This window comes from Erpetoichthys calabaricus, chromosome 11, assembly GCF_900747795.2.
Source record: "Erpetoichthys calabaricus chromosome 11, fErpCal1.3, whole genome shotgun sequence".
Classification (NCBI taxonomy): Eukaryota; Metazoa; Chordata; class Cladistia; order Polypteriformes; family Polypteridae; genus Erpetoichthys; species Erpetoichthys calabaricus.
In genome coordinates, this window is record NC_041404.2 from 136,352,190 (window position 1) to 136,376,312 (window position 24,123).

The 24,123-nt window shown below is 39.5% G+C and overlaps 1 protein-coding gene across 4 annotated transcripts in view; it reads left to right on the forward strand.

Annotated features, from left to right (window-relative positions):
• tsc2 (TSC complex subunit 2) overlaps nt 1-24,123 on the forward strand; it is a 70,309-nt gene that overhangs the window by 14,442 nt on the left and 31,744 nt on the right. For 3 of the 4 annotated variants that reach the window (XM_051934132.1, XM_051934134.1, XM_051934135.1), the window contains exons 8-22: nt 1,640-1,765; nt 4,223-4,296; nt 5,415-5,541; nt 8,031-8,174; nt 10,072-10,209; nt 10,505-10,608; nt 11,370-11,451; nt 11,614-11,769; nt 12,072-12,191; nt 13,787-13,909; nt 14,160-14,266; nt 16,692-16,845; nt 17,835-17,957; nt 19,855-19,989; nt 20,084-20,273. In XM_051934132.1, the coding sequence (XP_051790092.1) occupies nt 1,640-1,765; nt 4,223-4,296; nt 5,415-5,541; nt 8,031-8,174; nt 10,072-10,209; nt 10,505-10,608; nt 11,370-11,451; nt 11,614-11,769; nt 12,072-12,191; nt 13,787-13,909; nt 14,160-14,266; nt 16,692-16,845; nt 17,835-17,957; nt 19,855-19,989; nt 20,084-20,273 (1,903 nt within the window). The remainder of the gene's footprint in view (nt 1-1,639; nt 1,766-4,222; nt 4,297-5,414; nt 5,542-8,030; nt 8,175-10,071; nt 10,210-10,504; nt 10,609-11,369; nt 11,452-11,613; nt 11,770-12,071; nt 12,192-13,786; nt 13,910-14,159; nt 14,267-16,691; nt 16,846-17,834; nt 17,958-19,854; nt 19,990-20,083; nt 20,274-24,123) is intronic. The other variant, XM_051934133.1, reaches the window with a different exon arrangement.

Genomic DNA, 24,123 nt, shown 5'->3' on the forward strand with positions numbered 1-24,123 from the left:
GGAAGATACTATTGCCTACCACCTTAACTTCATGGCCTCTTCATTTCTTCAGTGGACTCTCCATTGCTAGGGTTCCCAGCCCTCAAAGTTCCTGGGGAGCTTGGGTTGCTTAATTCTGGAATGCATTTATCTCACAGTTGTGCCAGATCTCCTGCTTATTTATTGTACTTCTGGGGGTCCTCAACACAAGTTCAGAATGTACCACTTATTACATGCTGGGGTGGCAGTGCAGGGGCTGCTAGAGGGCTTCCCCCACTGCTAGTAAGGTACTGTCATCTCTGTGGGGTTTGCCCAGCACTTGTGGTCTTCCCTGTGATAGCCTCATATTTCTGTTCCTGCCCTGGTAACCTTTGCAGTAGTAGGTGATAGTTCTCCTTAAATATATTTACCCCTGAAGTAATAGAAAAGAAGACAAGGCTATGATATGTGTTTACTTTAGAGCTGTCAAATACACAAAGAATGAAGGAAGCCCTGCTTTCCCTATTGGTGATTGGTCTTGAAGTTCAAGTATGATGACTTGCTGATACTTCTTATTTTTCTGTCTCATGACTCTGACTTCTTCCACCCACAAGTGGCCAGTGACCCTACTGTTTTCTAAATCCAAACTTGGTTACTCTGTACCTTTGGAGTACCTTTTAAACTAAACAGATGCTTACATCTGACCAAACATGGAGTTCAGGCATGCCAGGCAGGAATCCTCCAGTAGTCCTGAAATCCCCATGTTCTCGGGTGCCTTAAAAGCAACAATGTCTCCATCATAACCTGTACTGCTCACTGAATGCTGCAGGGATAGCATATTCCTCATTTTCACAGGCTGTGACTATGTACTGCCACATACATGGTGCTGGAGCATAAGGACTTGCTCTCGCTCTTAAAATTAGACCATGATTACAAAATTCTTGACTTGTTATCGTATTTGCAATTGATAAGGTGTTCTGTTATGATGACACTGAGTCTCCAGAATGGTAGTCTGTGCTAGGCAAGGGTCAAAATTATAACATACAACCAAAGCACTGGGGCAAACCACAAAATCAAAGTCAAAAAACACAATGAAACTGAAATAAATGTAGCACTTGACTGACTAAGAAGTTAAACTTACAAATACTAAAGATTGTTGTTGGTTATCCTTCAGCTAGATGAATATATCGACTCACACTGTAGGTTCTGGTGATGTTACACACCACCATAGTCACATGACCTGTGATTCACATTGTGTAAATAATAAGTGGGGAACATGAATACAAATCATTTGCAAAACAACTTTCAGACAATGAAACCTGTGAATTGAATGTGTTGTGTGCTTTTTGCTAATGTGAATGGTGTTCTTTTTTTTTTGTGCTTGGACCTGGATATTCCTTTTCCTGTTTTCTTTACTGTTGTGCCACTTATTTTTTTGGCCAACTTTTTTAAGGTACATACAAAAAAAAAAAAAAAAGGCAAGTTTTCTGTTGTAGCATTATAAATATTGTTTGCACTAAAGCATTTTTCTGTGTGTTACTTTGTTTAGCTAAAGATCATAGATTTTCATTGTTGTTAAATCATTCATGATTAGCTGCATTGGGTACCAGTCAGTTGTTTCTATATCAAAGCGTTATATTTTGATTACATGATTTCCCAATTAGAGTTGTTTCTTTTTAAGGTTTCTCTTCAAGTCCTGGATGCTGTAGTCTGCTACAACTGTCTACCCTCTGAATCTCTTTGTGTCTTCATTATAACTTTGTGCCGTACAGTAAATGTGAAAGAGTTCTGCGAGTCATGCTGGAAGGTGAGAGATTTCTGCTATAAGAGTGCTGTATTTCTTTGGTATCTCTTTTCCTCATTACCACGTGTGACGATGCGGGTTCGATACAAGCTCCCATCATCTGTCCGGGAGCCCTTGAACCCTACACCGTCGGTAATGTTACCGATGAGCTTAGCAGTGAGGCCCAACGTAGCAAGGGGATGGTGCAAAAGCGCAAGGTGCTTTTATTTAAAACAATCAACAAAAACAAGGTGTTCAAAATAAAGTGTAGTGCCTTCCAAACAGTCTTTAACTCTTTCAGGGCGGATGTCTACTTTTGTCAGCAGGAGGGGTTGAGAGCAGTAAGCAGCTGCAAACTGTGACAAAACTCGCGTTACATTTTAGTTCGACTCTCTTTGCTAGAAGGAAAGTTAACTTCGTTGGTTTGACTGAGATTTCCCTGCCCTTGCGGGTGTAGTGAAGAGCAAACAACGATAAAAATGGTATTGATGTCTGACAAGAGGTAGAAGCGAATGCACGAAGCAAACTACTCCGTGGACAACATTTTGCATATTATCGCTGAATTGGACTCGGACCCATTGGACTCCGATTTTAGTGCAAGTGATCTGGAGATTGAGATCTAAAATGAAAGTGAGGTACTGGCACCCGCTGATCGATCTCCAGCTATTCGTGGTGCCGAACACGTTTGTATAGATGAAGATCGGCACTCATAGTGACACGAGGTACAAACCAGAGTGCGTTGTGCTGTGACCGTGACTGCTGCTGCTGGCCCTTGTCATGCGAAGACGGCCTGACAGCCAGTGTGACATGCGTTCCTGTCAGCCTTCATGCCACCTGTCAGCGTCTTGAGCCACAAGAGACTGTGAACTGATGGCCGCAGTACCCAGCAACTGATATTTTAGGTTGATTTATGTGGGAGACCCTTGCTTTGGGTGGTGCATTTTTTGGAAAAAAATATTCAGCCCTCAAAGAGTTAAATAAATAATCCAATAAAACCAGAAGTGAAAAGTGGAGGTTAAAAACAAATAGAAAAATCTAAAAACAATGTGGTTAAAATAGCACAGGAAGCAGTCCTTTAACAACACAAAGCCCGGTGTCTACTTTTTACCATGGCGGCTCCCCTGCTACTCCCATCTGGGCTACTCAACAGGAGAGTCGCCTACCTGCAGGAACAGCTGCCAATCACGGATGCGGGGGGGTCTCACCTGTGCACTTAGGTGAGAAACGCCCACACCGCGAATCGCCCTGAGAACTGCTTCAGCCACACAACCACCACACCCCCTCGCTAAGCCGCGAGTGTGGTGATTATTTATTTAAAGCTGGCTATACCACACCATGTCTTTTAATTCTATCAGAGTTTTTTGTTATCTGTTTCTATGTCATTGACTCTACTATTCATCTAAAGCAGGGGTTGGCAGATTCAGTCCTGGAGGCCCGCAGTGGTTGCAGGTTTTTGTTCCAACCCAGTTGCTTAATTAAAAACCAATCCTTGTCAATTATTTAATTTCATGGCTTGCTAGCGCTTTAACTCTGCCATGTCAGGCCATTCTCATATCCTAGATTTTTTTTTCCTTTCTAAGGGTATCATCCAAATTATTTGAAGTCTAAAACAGACAAGTTTTTCTCAGTGCTTCACTTTTTTCTCTTCACTTTCCTTCCAAGTATTTAATTAAACCCAATAGTGCATGATAAATACATACAGGTGTAAATGGAAACAAGCTAAATGGAGAACTGCTGGTTTCTTTTGTCATTTGCATCTTATTGCTAATTATGAGCAATTAAAAACCAAGAATACAGCTGTTTAAGACTAAAATAAGCAATAAGGGTTCAAAATCTTAATGAGCGAGAACACTAAAGTGAAGCAGAAGTGTTACTTGAGCAATGAGTGCTTTTTATTAAGCAATTGGGTTGGAACAAAAACCTGCAGCCACTGCGGCCCTCCAGGACTGAATCTGCCCACCCCTGAAAAAGAGAGAGAAAAATTGTTTTGTCCTCAAGGTGGAGGAAATCCGGAGCTATTGTAGCAGCATAAATCGCCTTTAGCAGGGGCCATAACAAGAAAAGGGCTATGTGCTATGATAGTAAGGACAACCCTTCTCACACAGCAAGAATGCTAAAAAGTATACAAGAATATTGTCTTTATGAAATCATTAATGCAAAAAGTCAAAGTAAACCAATAGAAAATGACACCCTCTGGGCCTACTTCCACAAGTGTTGATGTCTGACTTTGTACTGCAGTGGCTTAATGGTTCACCGCTTGTTAAGTAGCATGGAGTACTGCCGCCCTCGCCTCCTGACTCTACCACACAATCAGTGCTCCTCTTATCTTCTGACTCTGTGCCTTCTGGTCCAAAGTGTTGTAAGGTCCCTTTTAGGTTTACCTTGCGTATAGTCCCAAAGTTGCTTCTGGGCATCGATTCGGCACCTATAACTGTTTATAATTTGAAATGTCTTTTGTGTTTTTGTTTATTTTCTCTCCAGCTTATGCGGAAGGTTCTGGGAACACATTTAGGACACAGCGCCATCTACACGATGTGTCGTATTATGGAAGACCGGTATGTAGCATGAACTGCTGATGAGTGGCCTTTAATAAATAAAACACCTTTAACGGAGAAATAGGAAAGCTGATACTTTGGTAGATAATTATAAACATTGGCACAGCTTCTTAATAAAATACTCCACGCCCCCCCATCTGCACCTTGTACAATGCATTTTTGTTTTTGCATTTTTTTTTTTTTTTATCATCCAACTTCTAACAGTGAAAATATTTAATAAGGAGTAATTGTGCCCTCATTATAGAGCAGAACAACATGCAATATGCAGTCATTGTGTTTTATTTTTATTATGTAATTTGTTCAGCTATGTGGTGCTTAGAGGCTCCCTGCTGTTTGATTGTATACATTTTACAGTTTCACGGCCGCCTCTTTGGATATTCATATTGGCTCTGTGTTTACAATCGACGCTGTATTGGATAAAGATATTAATGAAAGTTAATAAAACATTGTTGGATAACATTCAGTCAGGTTTTCACTTTAGTGTGCCTCCACATTCATATATGAAAAGGTGGCACCATTCTGTTTGATGGAGTGTCTGCCAGTTCGGCTCTGGATCATTTAAATGTGCTTGGACAGAATGATACTTGAACACATTTTCAGTAATGGGCTTGATGAAATTATACACCAGCCTTTGTACTTGTGTCGGGGGGGGGCTGGTAATCATGTACATTTGCATCAGTTGCGTGGGCCATGTTTAAATATGAAAAGTGCTGCGGTACTGTAGCCCCAGGATATTTGTTACTGTTCCTCAAGTAAAATGAGGGTTGAAAATTTGGCTTAATATTTCTTGTTTGCATATTAATGGTGTTTGACTTATTTTTATATACAGTACAGAAGCTATTTTCTCAAATGTCATGTAGTTTGCAACATTTCTAGTTCTATTTTTGAATTTAATTTTAAGAGTAAATTTTATAACTTATAAACATCAGAGGTAGCAAACATTTGATTATTACACATTGAATTGCTCGATAATGATGGTCATGTTCCAATAGTTATTCGACTAGTATGTTTTCATTCCCTAGATTAACACTTGAAATCATTAGAGTGTAAAATAATCATAATTGTTGCTGATCACATGATGCCTTTTAGATTGACGTCTGACCCTCTTTCTCTTTTAGAGCATACATGGATGACGCAGCTTTACTCAGGGGCGCAGTGTTCTTTGTTGGAATGGCACTTTGGGGAGCATATAGGCTAATAACTCTCAAGAACACCCCCACGTCAGTCTTACCGTCTTTCTATAAGGTTTGTCTACATTAGGGATTTCATTTTTTGTTTTCACTTTTGTGCTACTTTTCCACCACAGCATTTAAATAAGCTAGTGTGTGGTTTTATTCCCAGTACGTTTCTTCCAGACATCCCTAAAACCATATTAGTAATCATGCAGTGTAATATTTAGTGTTTTTCACATTAAACATTTACCTCATTAATTAACCTGTTTAAAACTTCAAGTCAAAGTCATCATAAAAATCCAGTTGTAGACGAATGCAGTGAAGTGTCTGCCTTTTTTAATGACTTTAGCAAAGATGGATGTGACCAGGTGTAAACATTTTTAAATCTAAGCTGCTTTTTGAAGAAGGCATTAGGTGGATTTATCTCACACTTAATTGCAGTCGGGGTTAATGACCGTGTCCATTGTGAGTTAGGAAGGTCAGCTTGAAAAAATATTCAGTTGAGGCCGTAAGTTTGCATACTCGTTGGCTGAAAACTTTCAAACACAAAATTCCTCAAGTTAACACATAACAACATATGAACTTTTTAGTAACATGATAAGCAGATACACTAATGCCTTAATTTCCATAAGATTTTTTTCCCCTAAATAATGATTTAGAAACACACTTATTTCAGTTTTTAATAACCATATCAGATTTTCAGTGGGTCAAAAGTTTAATGGCAAATGCTGATGTGGTGTATGTAAATTGCTTAACCTGAACCAAACGCTTAAAGTTGCCTTACACAGTATTTTGCCAGAGGTTCGGCCCATTCCTCCTGTAACTAAGTCAGGTTGGTGGGCCTTCTTGCATGGACACATTTCTTCAGTTCAACCCACAGATTTTCTGTGGGATTTAGGTTAGGGCTTTGTGATGGCCGCTCCAGTACATTTACACTTTTGTCTCAAAGCCATTTTGTTACCGCTTGTGGTTATTGTTCTGTTAGAAGCCCCATTCATGCTCATGCTTTAGCTTTCTGGCTTGATGTCTTGAGGCGTTGCTTCAGAATGTCCAGATAGTGCCTCCTCCTTCATGATGCCATCCATTTTGTGAAGAGCAGCAGTTCCTTTCCCAGTAATACACCCCCAGTACATGATGCTGCCTCCCCTATGCTTCACAGTTAGCATGGTGTTCTCTGGATTAAGAGCCTCACCCTTTAGCCTTCATACATATTGCTGATGGTTATAATCAAACCGTTCAAATTTTATTTCTTCTGACCAGAGAACACTCCTCCAGAAGGCCATGTCTTTGTACTGGTGAGAAACTGCAAACTGTACTCTAGCTTTCTATGACGATTTTGCAGTAACAGCTTCTGATTTGGTCGACAACCTTTCAGACCATGGAGATGAAGTGCTCTCTTAGTGGTGCATAATGACACTTTTGTTACTGATGTCTCCTGTTCTTTCACTACTTCCTTAGTTATCATCTTAGGATTCTGTTGAAACTTTGAAAACAAACATTCATTCCTGGGAGTCAATTTATGCCTCCTTCCTGAATGACATAAAAGTCTGTATAGTCCCAAGCTTTTAATATTTTTGTATAATTGATTGTACAGTTACTCATGGTGCCTTGAACCTTTTTGAGGGAGCTCCTAAGGAGGAATCTGAGCTGTGAAGATCCACCGTTTTCCCCTTAAGGTTTTAACATATTATATTTCGATCTTCATTGTCTTAAACACAAGAAGGCACTGGCTGTACGTGTAAGTCCTTGTATATAGCCACAGGTGTCCCAGTTAACCACTAATTATGACAATTAGCAACTCGGATGCTGTTAAAATTATTTACTCCAATTACTGGAGTCATCCATGCTGATTAGTGAGACGGTCAGCTTGGTGGATGTAAACCTTTGACCCACTGAGAATCTGACAAAGTCATAGAGACTGACTTATTTCAGGTTTTAATCATTATTTGAGGAAAAACACCTATGGAAAATAAGTGGTTACACTCACTGACTCTACACATAAGTATATTGTTTGGTAATGTGATACGTATGAAGTTTACGACTTTGAAAGTCTTTAGCCACGGAGATTGTAAACCTATAGCCTCACATAAATTCTGAAATTGTCTAATTTTACTGGAAGCACAGAGTATGAACTCCATGTTGCTTTGTATAAAGCAGTACTTTGATTATTTTTTAAATTTATTTTTAAGCTGTGTCTCTCATCACATGGTGCTTAATTAAGCAAATCAGCATTACAGTGTAACTGAATAATTCCACTAAAGTCATTGATACCATTGAAAGTGTACATTTAAAGTTAATGGTGGATCTAACAGTAAGAGTAGTGAGTATAGAACCTCTGAAGTATTACGGGCTAATAATTGGGTTTCTGCTTTAAATCTGTTGAAGGGATGTGAGGTACATCTTCTGAATTATACCTTGAAGACCAATTAAGACCTTGACGGCTTGGGCGTTGAGAACCCCACAGCACCTTCTTGCTACCTCTTGAATTTTGATCCGTTTTCATGTGTTTTGTTTTCTTTTCCTCAATACTTGTTTTGTTTTTTCTTCTTCTTCCTTTCTTAGGCCATGACTTGTGCAAATGCTGTGGTGTCCTATGAAATTGTGCTTTCTGTCACAAGGCTGATAAAGAAATATGGCAAAGAGCTGCAAGTAGTCACGTGGGACATCCTTCTAAATATAATTGAAAGATTGCTTCAGCAAATACAGGTTATTTTAAATAACTCCTTATCCAGTGACTCAAATTATTTAAACTTCACATTTCTTGCTTTCCTTAATATTTTTTTAAATAATGGATGTAGAAATTGTATATCATGTGATTTTAATATTGTTGTACCAAAATGTCATAGCTGTAGTTGCATATTACTGAATTAGATTTGCAGGTAATTCTTTTTCTAGAAATGGCTGTTTATTTTATTATTTCCCTGAAAAGCCCTTTTAAAGCCCAGAAGGGTTAGAGAGAGAAGTTCAGACTGTGGATAAACCGCCAATAATTATCAATTACTAGTGGTGTCTAATTCTAAATTGAAATGCGTCGCCCTTCTACTCATTGGCAGGTGCTTATTTGTTTTTAAAGCTGTTTGGAGCCCCCGTGCCCATTTTTTTTTTTTTGTTTCCCATACAAATTTGTTAAGGGGTTTGGGGAAAATCCAGTCTGCTTGTCCTGTTTTTGCCAATGCATTGTCTGTCTGCTAGTGTGTCCATCCACCACCACCCGCCTCCTTTGGTCACAATGAATAACTGGCCATTCAGATTATTGATTTATAGCCTCTGAGAGAAGGTCACTGGGCTTTTCTATGATATGAAGGCCATGAGTTGTGGTCTGAGGTTTTGGTTTCGAAGTCCTGCTTCCTGCCAAATGCTTTTGCTGTTGTTTCTGCTCTTTTTTTTTTTTTTTTTTTTTGTTTTTCATCTTCATCCTCTAAGGCAGGGGTGTCAAACTCTGATGCTGGAGGGGCTGCAGTGGCTGCAGGTTTTCTTTCCAACCCTCTTCTTCATTAGTGACCATTTTTGGCTGCTAATTAACTTCTTTTGCTTTAGTTTTAATTAACTTGACTCAGACCCCTTAGTTGTTTCTTTTTCCTTAATTAGCAGCCAAACAATAACAAGACACAGAACGAGCCGCCATATGACCAGCTCACCTGTGCCCACCACTCAATATCTGAACATAAAGAAGGGCGAGGGTCTCGGCTCCCCCAAACATTTTGACGGTGTTCTTAGAAAAAACAAAATAAACAGTTTTGGAAATGTCTGCTGTAGTTGAATGAGAGCAGGAACAAGCTGTGGAATTAAATAATGAATTTAATTATCAGCAAGAATTGGCTTTCTCATTAAGAAACTGGTTGGAGTTTGAAGTCCCAACTTAGCTGGTCAACTGTCAGCTCATAATTTGTGTTTGGCTACCATTTAATGATGGAAAGAATCAATTCAGAGGACTGAATCCTTAACTGTGCTATTAAACTGAATGGAAAAGACATTAATTAGCAATGAAACCTGGTCACTGATTAGGAAAAGGGTTAGAATGAAAAGCTGCAGCCACTGCGGCCCCCCAGGCCTGGAGTTCGACTTCTGTGCTCTAAAGGGAAGGCTTTTTCCATACATTGTGTCCTCTTTAACAGCTCACTTGGAGTTTTTTCCCCCACTAGTTTTATGTTGATCTTCTATGACGTTTTTGTTTGTGGTTATTTTTCAGTGGTAACAGAAGTCCAATGGTGTAGTTTTAGCCCCTCTGCTGAGGCTATAGTCATGTTAGATTAGATTAGGTTTCAGTTCTATTTCCACAGATCAGAGCCCAGCATGTTTTCAGTTTCACGTCCCCAGCACGGCCTGTTTTGTGTTCTACTGCATAGGAATTTGAGACAGCATTTTTTTTTTTGTTCTAAGCTTCTGTCTTAATAAAAATTTGCAGGAAAACTGGCAAATTGTCTAAACTACATAGTGCAGTTGAAATAGGTTATGTTTTATAACAAACGTTTTATAAGCAATTAAGGATAATTTATCAGAATATTTATTTTGGAGAATTTCTAAGTATTTTTTCTTTTATTCTATTGGGAAATAATAAGCAGTATGATTAAACTTGCTTTCGATATCTTCCCTTGTTTTTCAGAAGATAGGTACCATAGAGCTGAAGTCAATAGTCCATGAGTTGCTTACAGCAGTTGAGGAACTCTGTGAAAATAATGAGTTCCATGGGCCTCAGGAAAGGTTCTTTGGGCTTATTGAAAAATACTCGGATAAAAGGCCGGTAAGGCGCAGTATATTTTGTATCTTAGTCTTTTTTGTGTGTGTGTGTGTGTACAGCAATGTGAAAAAGTAAGTATTACTGAAATTTTACAATGGAGTACGAAATGTAAACATGGCCTGATGTTTGTTCTGTCACTTTCATCTATTGATGCGGTTTAAGTGAAGAACAAATCTTGATGTATCCACATATGTTCTAAAAGGGAAAATATTTCATGGGGTGTGCTTACTTTTTCACACGACTGATCAAAGTGTTCAACTAAAAACCACACATACAAACTTACTGTATGTCTGTGCAGGAGTCCTCTGTCTTAATGCTCTTGTCATACCGAGCCCATGCCATTCACCCAGCAAAAGACGACTGGATACAGAACTTGCACAGGCTGATGGAGAAATTTTTCAGGTAGGACAGAGAAATACAATGTGGTCTTCTAGAGTTAATTGTGGTCTAACTGGATATTAGAACCCCTTACTTTAACCTTTCTAAAAACTGATACTTCTTTGTGGCTCGCTGACTTTGAAACTACCTGTGAACTTGTCAGCCAGATCTCTGATAGACCTGTGCAATGCACTGACAATGTTCTGTGGTTTGCTGGCCAATGGACCCCTCATCTCAAATGTATTTTACAATACAGTAGTGGCAAGCAACGGTTTTAGTGAATGTCGGGTGCACAATGGAAGAACCTTGGTAAATATCCATTGACTTACAGAAATGACTGATTTGCACCTGATACCCCCCAATTGTAAAAAAGGTGTTATGAGACAAAATTTCCTCTTTTTATATATTGAGACTTAATAGTAATGTTTGTTAGAAAGCTGTCAAATAAGAAGGAATCCACCCTCATTTCAGTTTATGGTTTTAAATATCTCCGTACTATAAGACAACGTGAGATAGCAATCCATTGTTGGGCACACTCCACAAACATGTCACTGGGTGACTGAAAATTCACCTCATTTGGTTTAACAGAATCTGGGTGGTGACCGTTGTCCCTTGGCAAAATCCACAGGGGATGCGAAAGAGCTGTCCAAACCTCAGATTATTATGCAGAATTCTCTCTTCACTAGGACGTTTATTTAACTCCTGTTGCCTGATCTGTGAAGAAATGTCTTTGGGTTGTTTGTTTTTTTTGTTTTTTTCCCTCCTCTATGTTTCTGGGTTTCCAGGACTGAGACCAGGAGTGCCATTCGGGTTAAAGTTCTTCATATCTTGTCCTTTGTGTTGAGCATAAACCGGCAGTTCTATGAGGTTAGTGGATTTCTGTAATTATGTGGCTCAAGTTTGCTTTGTTTATGTCTATTGCACAATCATGCAAGAATATACAAAAAAAATAGATTATTGTGCTTCTTTCTGTATAGGGCATTTCAAGTTCAGAGACAGTAGCAGTATGTGTGTTCCATTTTTGTTTAGGAGGAGCTCATCGAGTCTGTGGTGATTCCTCATCTTGGGCAGATTGCTGAGGACAAGGATCTTCAAGTTCGGAAACTGGCGACTCAGCTGTTGGTTGACCTTGCAGAAGGCTGCACTACACATCACTTTAATAGTCTGCTTGACATCATTGAGAAGGTTGGTTGAAACTCAGTTAAGTCTCTGTTTCCACCATGACTGTGGCTTGATTGTTCTGAAAACCAATCTCTAAGGAAGGTCGGAGGAACTGGGACCAAGTCATTAAACACACAACTTTACTTATTTTTGATTATTGTGTAGGGAAGCATTGTGAGGCATGTCTTGTCTTTTAGTTCTTCTCCAGTATTTTGTATTTATTGGCTGTGTGAAGTGAATGTTTATGGTCAAATTTCTAGTTTTTTTTTTTTTTACAGAATGTTTTAAGTAAATCATTTTGTTTTGTGTATGTGGAACACGCTCAGGTGGTGAGTCGCACCCTGTCTTGTCCTTCTGCTGTTGAGGCATTAGAGAGAGACAGCTGCATTGATTATCCTTTAGAAGACTTAAAGACGGCCATACTTGGACTGCTGGAGATTTTGCAGGTATTCTACTCTGTTTAAAATCTAATTGGTGAAGTAGATGGCACATTCATTATTTTTATAACACTAAGGGGCTTTGCCCCCTGCTTGCTTTGTTTTTCCAATCATCCCCCCCCCCTCAATCCCCCGCCTGCACTACACTCCAAACCACTTCGCGTCTGTGCCGCTTGCCTTGTGAAGAGGGGGGCTGAACGCACCCCAAGGAGACGCGGTTGCTCCTCCGACACCGCTCTTAAACAGTGATACAATGGGGAACGCATAGTTTTTTACCTCCTCTTTGCTCGATCAGCTGCTGGCTTGCTGCCGTGCCATGTGATCTGCATTTCGCACGCCGCACTTCTGTTATATCACCTATATCCATACTGTATATTCGATCTCTTTTTCACTTTTTACCTTTTTCATCAATATCGCATTGAATTTTCATTCCGTGTTTGGAATTACATCGTGACAACGCAACGTATAACTGCCGAGAGTGAATATCGTTTCTTTCTCTCTACACAAGCGGTGTCTGACAATAAAATTGACACAAATAAGAAATGATTGGACCGTGTGCGTGGTTGTAAATGTTTTAGATGTGGGTTCTTCTCTCTACAAGAAATGTGTCTGACATAACCACGCAGGACTTTTCCAAATCTCTTTGCATTAGCTCTTGGCTTCCGGCCCCAGACGTGGTTACATCACTTGGCACGAAGACTTATCTTGCGTGACGTGAAAGTGTCTCTTAGACAATTGCGTCTCATCTCCATCCAAGATTTTTTTTCTACTATAGAGACAAGTAATATTATGTTTGCTAACATCAGGCTTCTGTTCAATAATTTGATCAGTAATTGCTGAAATATTAGTCTGCATGGTAATGCGTTGCCATTTCTGTATTTAACTCATACATTTGTTTAGTCCACTGTACAAGTCACAATTAAATGTGAGCAAGTGTGGCTGAGTTCTTGGGAAGTGGTCCTTTAGTGGTGCTGTGACTACTTGTGCTCCAATCAAGTTCTTAATGTGTCATCTAGTAAGATAATGTGTTCTTTTATATAAATCAGAATTAACCCGAGAGTGTTAGTTTATGGCTTTCTTAACTTTACATTCAAAGCTTTTTGTTCTCTTGATTTTCAAGTTTCTGAATTCTTGATCATTTCCTTTTTTTTTTTTGTGTGAAAAATGAGACCTGGAATCGACAAATTAGGCTTGTTTACAACTCTCTGTATTCATTGTGAAAACAATTAGAAACAACAAATGAGTGTTATTTATTTTTATCAGAGAAATATTCCATTGTAATGAATTTCAGGAATGGCTGAATGTGTCATTTAATCCAGGGTTTAATTCAAGGTTGTGGGGGGCATAAACAAGGTGTGAAACAGCTCTGACCCCGGCACCAGTCCATCACAAGGCCTACTCTCACATGTTAGGTCAAATAAGACTAGCCAGTTAACCAGCACAAGTACTGAGTGGTAAGGTGTGGGAAAACTTGTACTGCATAGGCGTCTATGGGTCTTCCTTGCTTTTACTTTCGATAATCCAGTCTTAATTGTAAAGCGCAATCTTTCTATCACAATGGCAGTGTGAATTGTTTGATTTTTTTTTTTTTTGGTCTTTTACAGACAAAAATATATTGCATTCCAGCAAGCCATGCCAGTCGAGTTTATGACCTGATTATTGCTCACATTCATCTCCACTACAAAAACAAGTTCTATTCCAGTGTGGCAGGCAGCATTCGACGACAGGTAAATTCTGTTGAAGATAGTCCAGTGTGGTCTGAAGTACCGCGTCATATTTATGTACCATATGTATAATATGGGTTACATTTTAAACTATCGAGCTATCGATGCCTTTTTATGTGGTGTACCCAGTGAGAATACCAGTGTATTAAGATAAGATGACTAGTCATACTGTATATGCTCATTAATCCTCATAGTATAAGGGATACTTGTCAGATTTTTACTGCTTATTTCTAAATCATCATTCATATTTTAGGTGTTTGATTTCCTTCTCCTTCTGCGGGTTGATGCCCTTCACCGTCTGGGAGTTCCCAACAAAGATGGAACCGTGAGATTCAGCCCCTATTGTGTGTGTGATCTTGGGTGAGTTAAAAAAGTGTTGCGTGTTGCTTCGGTATTGCTGATTTGAAAAGTGCTTTAGGAATCACAGTACGGTTTTAAGGACTGAGTCGAAGGAAGTGAAGTTGTTTGGGGAAAAAAATTAGTGCTGGGCTGTGATTAAAATTTTTTATTGTGATTATTCACATGATTGTCTGTGATTAGTCACACAATCACATTGTTATGTGCAAAATTCAATAATGAACTCCAAAGTAGTGTATTGCGTGTATTTGGTTTGCAAACACTTTAAACAAATAAGGTGCTCTTTAATAGCAGTACTCCCTTTACATAGTAGCAGTTCAAATATTTCTTGTAAATCTCAACTTAAACATTAATGTAATCAAATCAAATATAAAACCAAAGGATTTGCCACTGCCAAGGCATTAACGTTTTATTGAGTTTGTTACAGAAAAACAAGTTACCCTCCGAGTCCAGAGCCACGATCACAACATTACAACGGGCACCTTCAGGCACAGGCAACAGCAAGTTAACATTTCTAAATCGGTTTTCTTTTTTTATCTGAACAGATCCCAGCAGAAACACTTTCTTTTACCATTGAGCAGCATAAACAGTCGTATGTTCAGTAGCAACTCTTTAAGAGCTAATATTTTTTCCAAAAAACTCAGTTTTCTGCAAAGCACACAAAGCGATGGTTTCACACACAAATCAACATAAAACATCTGTTTGCGCGATGGGCTGGCTGTCTTTGTGAGACAGATGCGCGTGGGGTGGCAGTTGTAGTGAGATGCAATATGATTTGTACCTGCTGTCATCGTATTTGTCTGTCCTTCCAGGCGAACGTTGCCATCGGTGCATCAGCTACACAAATGTGTTCAGCACCACGATAAGCTGATGCAGGTACCTCACTTTAATTTTCGATCTTCATCACTTGCATCAAAATTGGAGTCCGACAAATCGGAGTCTGATTCCGCGATAATACGAATAAAAGTCATCCACAGATTATTTTGCTTTGAGCATTCACTTTGGTGTCTCTCCACATGATATGTAAGAAGCTGTTTGCTCTTCGCTGCTCATGCAGGTGCAGGGAATCGAGGTCAAATTAACAAAGCTAACTTTCCTTCTAGAAAAAGCGTATTAAAAAGTGTTGTAACAAGATCACTGATCTCTATCGATCACTAGCGAGACTGAGGCTTTCAAAATAATAATAATAACTGCATTAACAAGCAATAAAATAATTGTCGGCATTAATTAATGTGTTAACGCAATAATATGCTAACTCGCCCAGCCCTAGAAAAAACACATTACTGTTTCTTGTTCTGACTAGCCATATTTTTTATTTATTTATTTATTTTATTTATTTCTGATTATTCATGAATCTGAAACAAAGCTATGCTATGCTGTTATTATTGATTATAAATCATTAAATTGAGAAGAAATGTGTTTGTGTACTTATAATTTGCTTCAGCACAGAGTTCACAAGTAAAGCATTTTTAATTTTGTACATCTAAACCATCTGCTCAGATACAGTGAACTTCGTCACTAGCATTTACGTTATTTTCTGTACAGATCTTCATTCACTTTTTAAAAGTTACAATACTACTGCTACAGATGTATCCCATGTTAAAAGGGTGCTGTGGTCCAACTTGTAAAAGTAAGATAGATAGATGGATACTTTATTAATCCCAAGGGGAAATTCACATAAGATTTCATTATTCATAAATTTTTGTGCCGTTGACTGTTCTGCAGTGAAGTTTACCATGACAGAGTTTTACAGCGATGTGAAGAAAATCTGTCAGATAAGGTAAGATGAGTTACACATCCCACTTGGGCCCTGGCTACGGCGAGTGAGCCTGATGCTACTCATCCGCCCGTTAGAGCGAGATATGAATATCGCTTGGCACGTCGGGCAGGCATTACTCCTATACAAAGAAATGTAAAATGAGGCAGTGGTGTTGACTTTCTCGTATGTTTCAGCCTATGCTGCCATGTACATGTTTGAGAGTTGGACAGCAGTTGTTTCTGTGTCCTCTTTTTATCTTTGTGTCTTTTATACATGGCTTCTCAGCCCAATGAGTGAGGGAGCAACATGATTTCAGGCCTTTGTGAAACATTTACTTAATGCCTTATCAAATATACCTTATTTGTGCCAATTTTAATATATAAACACTGCCTTTTATGTTCATTTAATATTCCTTACTGTGCTGTTTAGTACTGGCCATAAATTTGTTTCTAGGGGCAACGTGAAGGTTATCTGTTTATCATTCTCGTGATTTCTATTCTAGCCTATAGAGAGACTTTTAACAGATGTGTAAAATTCAAAGTACCCATCTTTGTTTTTTAAAAATTCATAAGAAGTGCTGCTCCATTTTCTAATAAAGTTAGTGTCGGAAGATGTGCAAGACTGTTTTATCTCATGATGTGACATGGCATATTTGAATTTTTATTGCAGCGATCAGGAGAAGCGAGCGGTAGAGAAGAAAGCAGCAGGAACAGTGTCGCCCCCTACAGCCAGTCCTGCCGTCACAACTCAGACTTCAACCATTCGCATGGGCTACCTGCCTTTTTCACTGGCTTTCGATGTGCTCCTCAAGTGCTTGAAGATGGTGTGTGTCCAGATTGTTTGCTTCTTTAAATCTGAATGAATCAAAGTTTATTTATTATAGGAGACGCACATGCAGCTGCATCTAACCTGCTTTCATGCATTTAAAGAAAGACAAAGCAGAACAATTTTATTAGAGACGGCTTTAAGAGCAAGCCCATCCATCCATCCATCCATCCATCCATTATCCAACCCGCTATATCCTAACTACAGGGTCACGGGGGGTCTGCTGGAGCCAATCCCAGCCAACACAGGGCGCATGGCAGGAAACAAACCCCGGGCAGGGCGCCAGCCCACTACAGGGCGCGTGCACACACACACACACACACACACACACACACACACACACCCCAAGCATGCAAACTCCATGCAGGGAGGACCCGGGAAGCAAACCCAGATCTCCTAACTGCGAGGCAGCAGTGCTACCCACTACTCCACCATGCCGCCCAGCCCTCTAACCGACTTTGCTTATACTGTACCCTTCACATAAGAATTTTTGAAGGCATTGTTATATTGCTTGTGGTTATTTTCTTTGGCTTTGATTTGTAAGTTTCCATGAGAGTGTAGCATTGTAAGTATTGCCTTCATTATCTGAGCTTTTTTGGACAGTTGGTTTAGTTTGTTGTAAAATCTATTAAAAGTATTGTCATAATAACATGAATTTGCACTTACTAAAAGAGCCGTTTACAAAGCTGCCTCATTTTTTATCAAAGTACACATTGAGGGATGTCTGGATTAATAGCAAATGACGTGGTTGCCTGCTACACCTTTGGGTTTCCTAAGAATAAGAGCACAGTGTAATTTAGAATTTGTGTAATGTCTGAGGTATTGTCAGCATTCAAAAAGGACAATGGAGTAAAACTTGAAATGTGACATTAAATGTGGGACAAATGCAAGAAGGTGTTTTTTTTTTCTCTTTTAAATAATTGCTTGAAGTCTCTCTTGTAGTCTTCTATTAATTGCCTAAAGATCTTTTATTTATTTTAAATACAGGAGACTGATTGGAGAGTGTTGAAACTGGTCTTGGATAAGTTGCCAGAGACGTTACAGAATAAAGTTCTCATCCTGACTTCGTCTTGCAGTACTGACCAGCTGTGCACAAGACTCTGCTCTATGGTACTATAAAATGTTTGATGATTAGAAGTATTCTTGTTTTCCCCTTTATTCATTTGACTTTGGCTTCTGTATTTGTGGATTTGTATTTGTTACAACGTCAAGTGTACTTTCAGCGAGGTTTGTCTTGTAACATGCTGATATTTTGAAATCCATAAAAAGTAAAGTACCATTCAGTAAACCATGTACAGTTATATAATCATAGTCTTTTTAAAATCCCAAACAGGAGATTGCAAGAGCTGAATAGAGAATTGTAAAAAGGAGAATTCTAGAAGGAACTGTGCTTAGAGGGCTTGTAGCAGTTGAGCTTGCTGGGTTGAAGTAATGCATGGCTCTCATGTCCTGAAGGGGAAATAAACCCCTGTGTCCCTGTTATTGTAAAGGTAATTGTGTCCAATTTCTAGTGTTACAGGGGATCTTTGTCATTTAGCTATAGCAGGGGTGGGCAAAGTCATTCCTGGAGGGCTGCAGTGGTTGCAGGTTCTTGTTCCTACCCAATTGCTTAATTGTTGCCAATAATTTAATTTCATGGCTTTTTAAGTGCTTTATGTCAAGTCATTTTCCTTTGTAAGGATATCATCCAAATGTGAAGGCTAAAATGGATGAGTAAATCTCAGTCCTTCACTTTTTTCTCTTCACTTTCCTTCCAAGTATTTAATTAAACCAAACGGTGCACAATAAATCCACACGGGTGTCAAAGGAAACAAGCTAAACAGAGAACTGCTGGTTTCTTTTGTCATTTGCATCTTATTGCTAATAAGGAGCCATTAAAAAAGGAGAATACGGCTGTTTAAGGCTAAAATAAGCAATAAGGGTTCAAAATCTTAACGAGCGAGACAACAAATGAAGCAAAAGTGTTACTTGAACAATAAGTGCTTCTTATCAAGCAATTGGGTTGGAGCAAAAACCCGCAGCTTTGCCCACCCTTGAACTATAATATCTTGATTTGGATTTGTTAAGCTGAGCAGAAAAATGCAGCAAGCAAAGTAGTATGCTGGGCTCTGTGACAATGGTTTCCCTTTTAGCCCAAAAGGAATATTGTGATTTTTGGCGTGTTTTCTTTTTTGGGCAGTAATCACTAAAGATTTACACTTAGTTTCAGTTAAGCACAAAAAAAAGACACATCCCATAATCCTTAGCACTTTCACCATGACGAGGCTTTGCACAGAAAAGAAACCAGACTAAGTACAGACAATAAGACAGTATTGTCACAATCAAGGAGGACCTTGAAGCGTAGCCGACATCACGAGTAGAAGTGCGTTGTGGATACCGGCTGAAGCTAAGTGGAGCTTCTCAGAGTTCAATGCAAAAAATGCCCATTCATTTGTGCATATGCAGTGTCGTCATCAAGTGGAGGTTAAGACGTTCTTTGATTTTCTCCTTCTCCTCATTTTTATTTTCTATTTTGAAATGCTATCCTGTCAGATGCACTTTTTTTTTTTTTTTTTTACTTGGTCTTTATGGTGTGCATCTTGGAGCCTGAAGTATATCGAGAGTGTCTGTGAATGCAGGCGGAGTGGTGCCTCTGAGGCTAGGGATTTGCACTGGCAATCGGAAGGTTGTCAGTTCGAATCCTTTAAACGCCAAAAGTGACTCTACTTCGTTGGGGCCTTTAACCTGCAATTGCTCCGTCCTGGATATGACGTTAATCTGCATCCAGCCCTGTATGTAGGCACTCCATCCACCATTAAAAAACCTCCCACTGTTCCACTCCATATGATCTAGTGTGGTGCCGAGGTGTCGCCCGTTTCATGGCTGTACTCCGGTCCTAATCTGGGATCCTGAGTTGGTTTGCCATGTGGTGGCTGCGGCACTGCGTTGTATCAGTGTGTACTCCTAACCCCTCTCTATCTCCTCTGTGAATGTGTCAAGCTCAAGTGGTCTTTCTCAAACTTGGCAGGTCACTGATAGGCAGATAACAGACAAAATAAAGAAAGTCCCTGATGGCTTTTCTCGTACAGATGTCCAACTGGCAGTGGTCCCTGTGCTTACAGCCCTGACTTCCTACCACAGCTACCTTGAACAAGCCAGACAGGTAAGCGTTCAAGTAGTCCAGAAACGGCCGCCTTTTTTATTTTTTTGTCTTCTCTGTTGACTTGGAGCTCAAACTGTTTGTGTTTTCTTGTTAGAGAGAGCTTGTGCAGTGCCTGGAGACTGGTCTGATCTGCCGCTGTGCCAAGCAGTGTGTGGTGGCCTTGACCATGTGTATTGTGGAGATGCCCGATATTATGATCAAGCTGCTTCCTGCACTAATCGTAAAGCTGACGCACATTTCTGCCACTGTTACTATGGCTTCTCCAATGCTTGAGTTTTTGTCAAGTAAGTGTTGTTTTATTTGCCTCTTCATGTACATTTATATTATCGTCTTGATTCCATGGCTCAGTCATCCAAATACGGCAGTGCTGTGTATTTTCTTCATTTGCCAATACAGTTTGATTTGTGCCTTAAAACTACTTCACAGCCCATCAGTGTGAAGTGATCACATACAGTAGGAGTAGCTTTACTGGGGTGTCATCTTGGGGTGTGCACTTGGATTAATATGCTGGGGAGCAAAATTCCAAAATAAATTTTTAAACTTCATTTTTTCTTTTCCATTTTTATTCTCCCCATTGGGTCGGCAGATACACGCTGTCATCACCCCCTTGTTTCACATCAGTGTATATCTTGAGTATAACTACGCCACAGTAAGCCTCTGTGTGATGTCATTTGCTTCCATATAGTTTATTTTCTTTAGCTGATGTATAGAAAAAAGTGTTTTAGCAAGAGGCTTCTTAATTGTCCTTGGTGATTTTATTTATTTATTCCCTAAAAAACTTATTTCTAATTCTCACTAAATCTTTCAGAAGTCCCCTTGTTCAGGCTTTTCCATTCATTTTTAGCTTTAGAATATTTCTATTTTTTTTTTTTTTTTTTTTTTTTAAGAAGTGTACATGTCTTGCCTGGCCGATATTTGAGTCTTACAAGGAAAAGAGACTCCCTGCTACATAGGGAAAAAAATCAAACTAAACCAATTCAAGATATTTGCTGCTATATTATTCCGTATGTAAGCAACAACAGAATTCTTATTTGCATTGTAAACCCCATGTTGCCTAAATTTATTTTACAATTATATAAAAAAAGAAATTAGTTGTGTTTTTGCTGTCAGGCAGATGCTAAATTAAGTGGAGATTGTTAATTTGAGTACAGCACACAATAAGCTGGTATGTATTTTTATCTTAGCACAATTCTGGACAATTTCTCGAACTCGGCAGCCAAAATCCATGTGCACGGTCACACCTACAGTATACTTCGCTTCCATCAGGCGGATGTAGTTTCCACTACGACTGTTAGATGACGTGACCAATGCTTCCAATACGATCCTTGGTATGTATCAAATACACATCAACCGGCATTAGTGGGATACATACTCCACCTTGGCTGCATTCAGGCTGGAAGCGGTTTGAAGCAATTTTGCGACAATCGTCTATCAAAACAACAATACCATAAACAACCCAATACAGACTCGAATAACTGTTATTCAGCAGGCCTTTAGGATGTAAGTTTGGGTTTCTTAAACATTTTTTTCTTCATGACCCAATCTTGCCCCCGTTAGTGTGCTGTCGACAGTCATTCCATTTGTCCTCCTTGGAGATTTGCCGCCAGAAGTTATCCCAGTAAAGTGGGGGTTTTCCGAAATTGGATGGTGGAAGATGCGCTGTTGGCAGTCATCCTCTGGATGTTTTGGGGACCCTGTTTGGAGATATGCCGTTGGCAGTCATTGTTACTCCCTTGGGAAATCAGTGTCAAAACTCATAGCAGATCAATGTCACTTGTTTAAAATCGTGAGACTCTTCGCAAACTGTACATGACTCTTTCCCATTGAATATAGTGGCGAGTAAAGAGCCCGTAAGACCCAAAAGCCACTAAACCGCAACCCATAGTTTAAGAAACTATGACTTATGTGTTACTGTCAGGTGAGGTCTGGGAGCAGAGAACAGCCTTGCATCTGAAAACTTAGTTCTTAAGCACACTTAACTGTTGAATCTGAAAGCATCCAGTGATGATTTTTTTTTTTTTTAATATTGGGGGGGCTTTGCCCCCGGGCACGCTATGCACCAGCCACTTGACGTCTCTGCAACTTGCATTGTGAAAGGGGGCATTGAACGCATGCTAAGGAGATACGGTCAGAACAGCTGCTGGCTTGTTGCTGCCGAGCTGCGTGTTCTGCTTGTTGCGCTGCATGCCGATCATTTAATAGCCTGTACAGGAGCTGTCCTTTTGTCTCACTGCCTTGTCTCGCTGGACGTCAAAGCGTCTTCTGAGAAGATCACGTCTTGACCCAAGATTTTGTTTTATTATAATAGAGAGATATTAATTCATATTTATATTTGAACTCCAGGAGTCTCACTAGAAGTTCAGGTTATTCCTGTTAGTGGAAGATTTGCTGTGCTTGGATGAAGTGTCACTTGTGACAAGTAGGGGGTGCCACTGAGCCCCAAGCCCTGGACACAACTGACATGTACAGGCATAGGTTCAAAATGCATATTTTGTTCAGATACTTTACACAGCACTGTATATAGAGGGACAGTGTAACCTTTTGTCTTTCTTCTCTTCCTCCTCCTCAGTGTTGCCTGCTGCCTCCTGACTCTGACTCCCTAAAGTGAGGTGGAGGGCTCCTTTAACACCAGACCCTGGAAGTACTTCTGGTGTTTGGCCAGTCCCAGTAGCTTCCCCTGGCACCATCCATGACTCCCAGGACTCCTGGGAGCAGCGACTCATGGATGCTGGCTGCCCTCTAGCGTGTCCAGCCACCGTTTTTTCTTGGGAGGGGGGTGGGGGATGCCTGACAATCCCGTATGCCACTTACACACTCTAAATTTCCCATATACACAATCAAAATGCCTAATATATCTGAAAATGTACAAGATGTACAGTCAAGTAGTTAATAATTACAGTGGACCCTTGACTTACGAACTCAATTCATTCGCGAGGGCTGGTTGTAACTCAAGTTGGTTGTAAGTCAAGACTATTTTTCCCGTAAGAAATAATGGAAATACCCATAATGCGTTCCGAACCTCCCACTGCAACACTTACTTAACCTTTTCATAATAAAAAAGGGTTGTATAATGTGCATAATTTACCAAAACACCAATAATTTTTCTAATGTACTAACCAAAAAGTGCCTAGCCTACCAGAAACAACAATTTCATACTGTACTCACCATTTAATTTGACATCTTTGGGCTGCAGGAAGGGAGGAGGAGGAGGAGAATGAAACAGAAGGTGGTTATTGTTTAGAAGGAGCCTCCTTATGCAAATCTTTTCTTTGTAAAATTGTCGAGATGGTGGATTTCGACATGCTGTAAATATTAGCGAGATCGGTCACACGAACAGCACTCTCATATTTCCACACAATTTCCTTCTTCGTTTCGATTGTGAGTGCTTTCTTTACCTTCGTTACCTTCTCTTCCTTCCTTAGAAATTATGTGTCTTGCTTGCCATGGTCTTAGTGAATTATATATATATATATATATAGATAAATCACTGCACTGACCGAAATTATGTCCACAAACACACGTATCTGGGCTCCGACTGACGCTTACAAATGCTCTCAGTTGTTTGTTTAAAATCGCACAAGCGGATACACGTGACTGCATTCGGGGCGTAACGCAAGATGTTGGTCGTAAATCAAGTTGTTCGCATGTCAGGCCGGTCGTATATCAAGGGTCGACTGTATTTACACAACACAATGCAAAATTTGATCCCTGAACACAAAGGATGTGTGTGTGAGTTGATCAAGGTTATTATCGTCGATGAAAACTATAAAATGACTGAAAAGGTTTCATTAAATGAAGTTAAAGTGACAGCTGAGTGATAAACTGCATACTCAAAGTAATTTAAATAAAATTAAAATGGGTAGCAATGTTCTTGTATATTTTAATGCATATGTTGTGATTTGACGTAAATCAGATTTATTACAGGGCTAGACTGAAGATCCTGGTGAAATCAGTTTTCCTTTTAAAATGCAAATTTGAGAAAGAATTCAGAAAAAATATTTTCTGTGAATATTTTTTTTCTTTTTAACATTAAGTGAAAACTTTATTGTGTTTACAAAATCCAAAGCTGTGCAACTTTACATCTTCAGTATATTCATGTTTTTTCCTTAACTTCTTGTAAAATGCTTTGAGCCA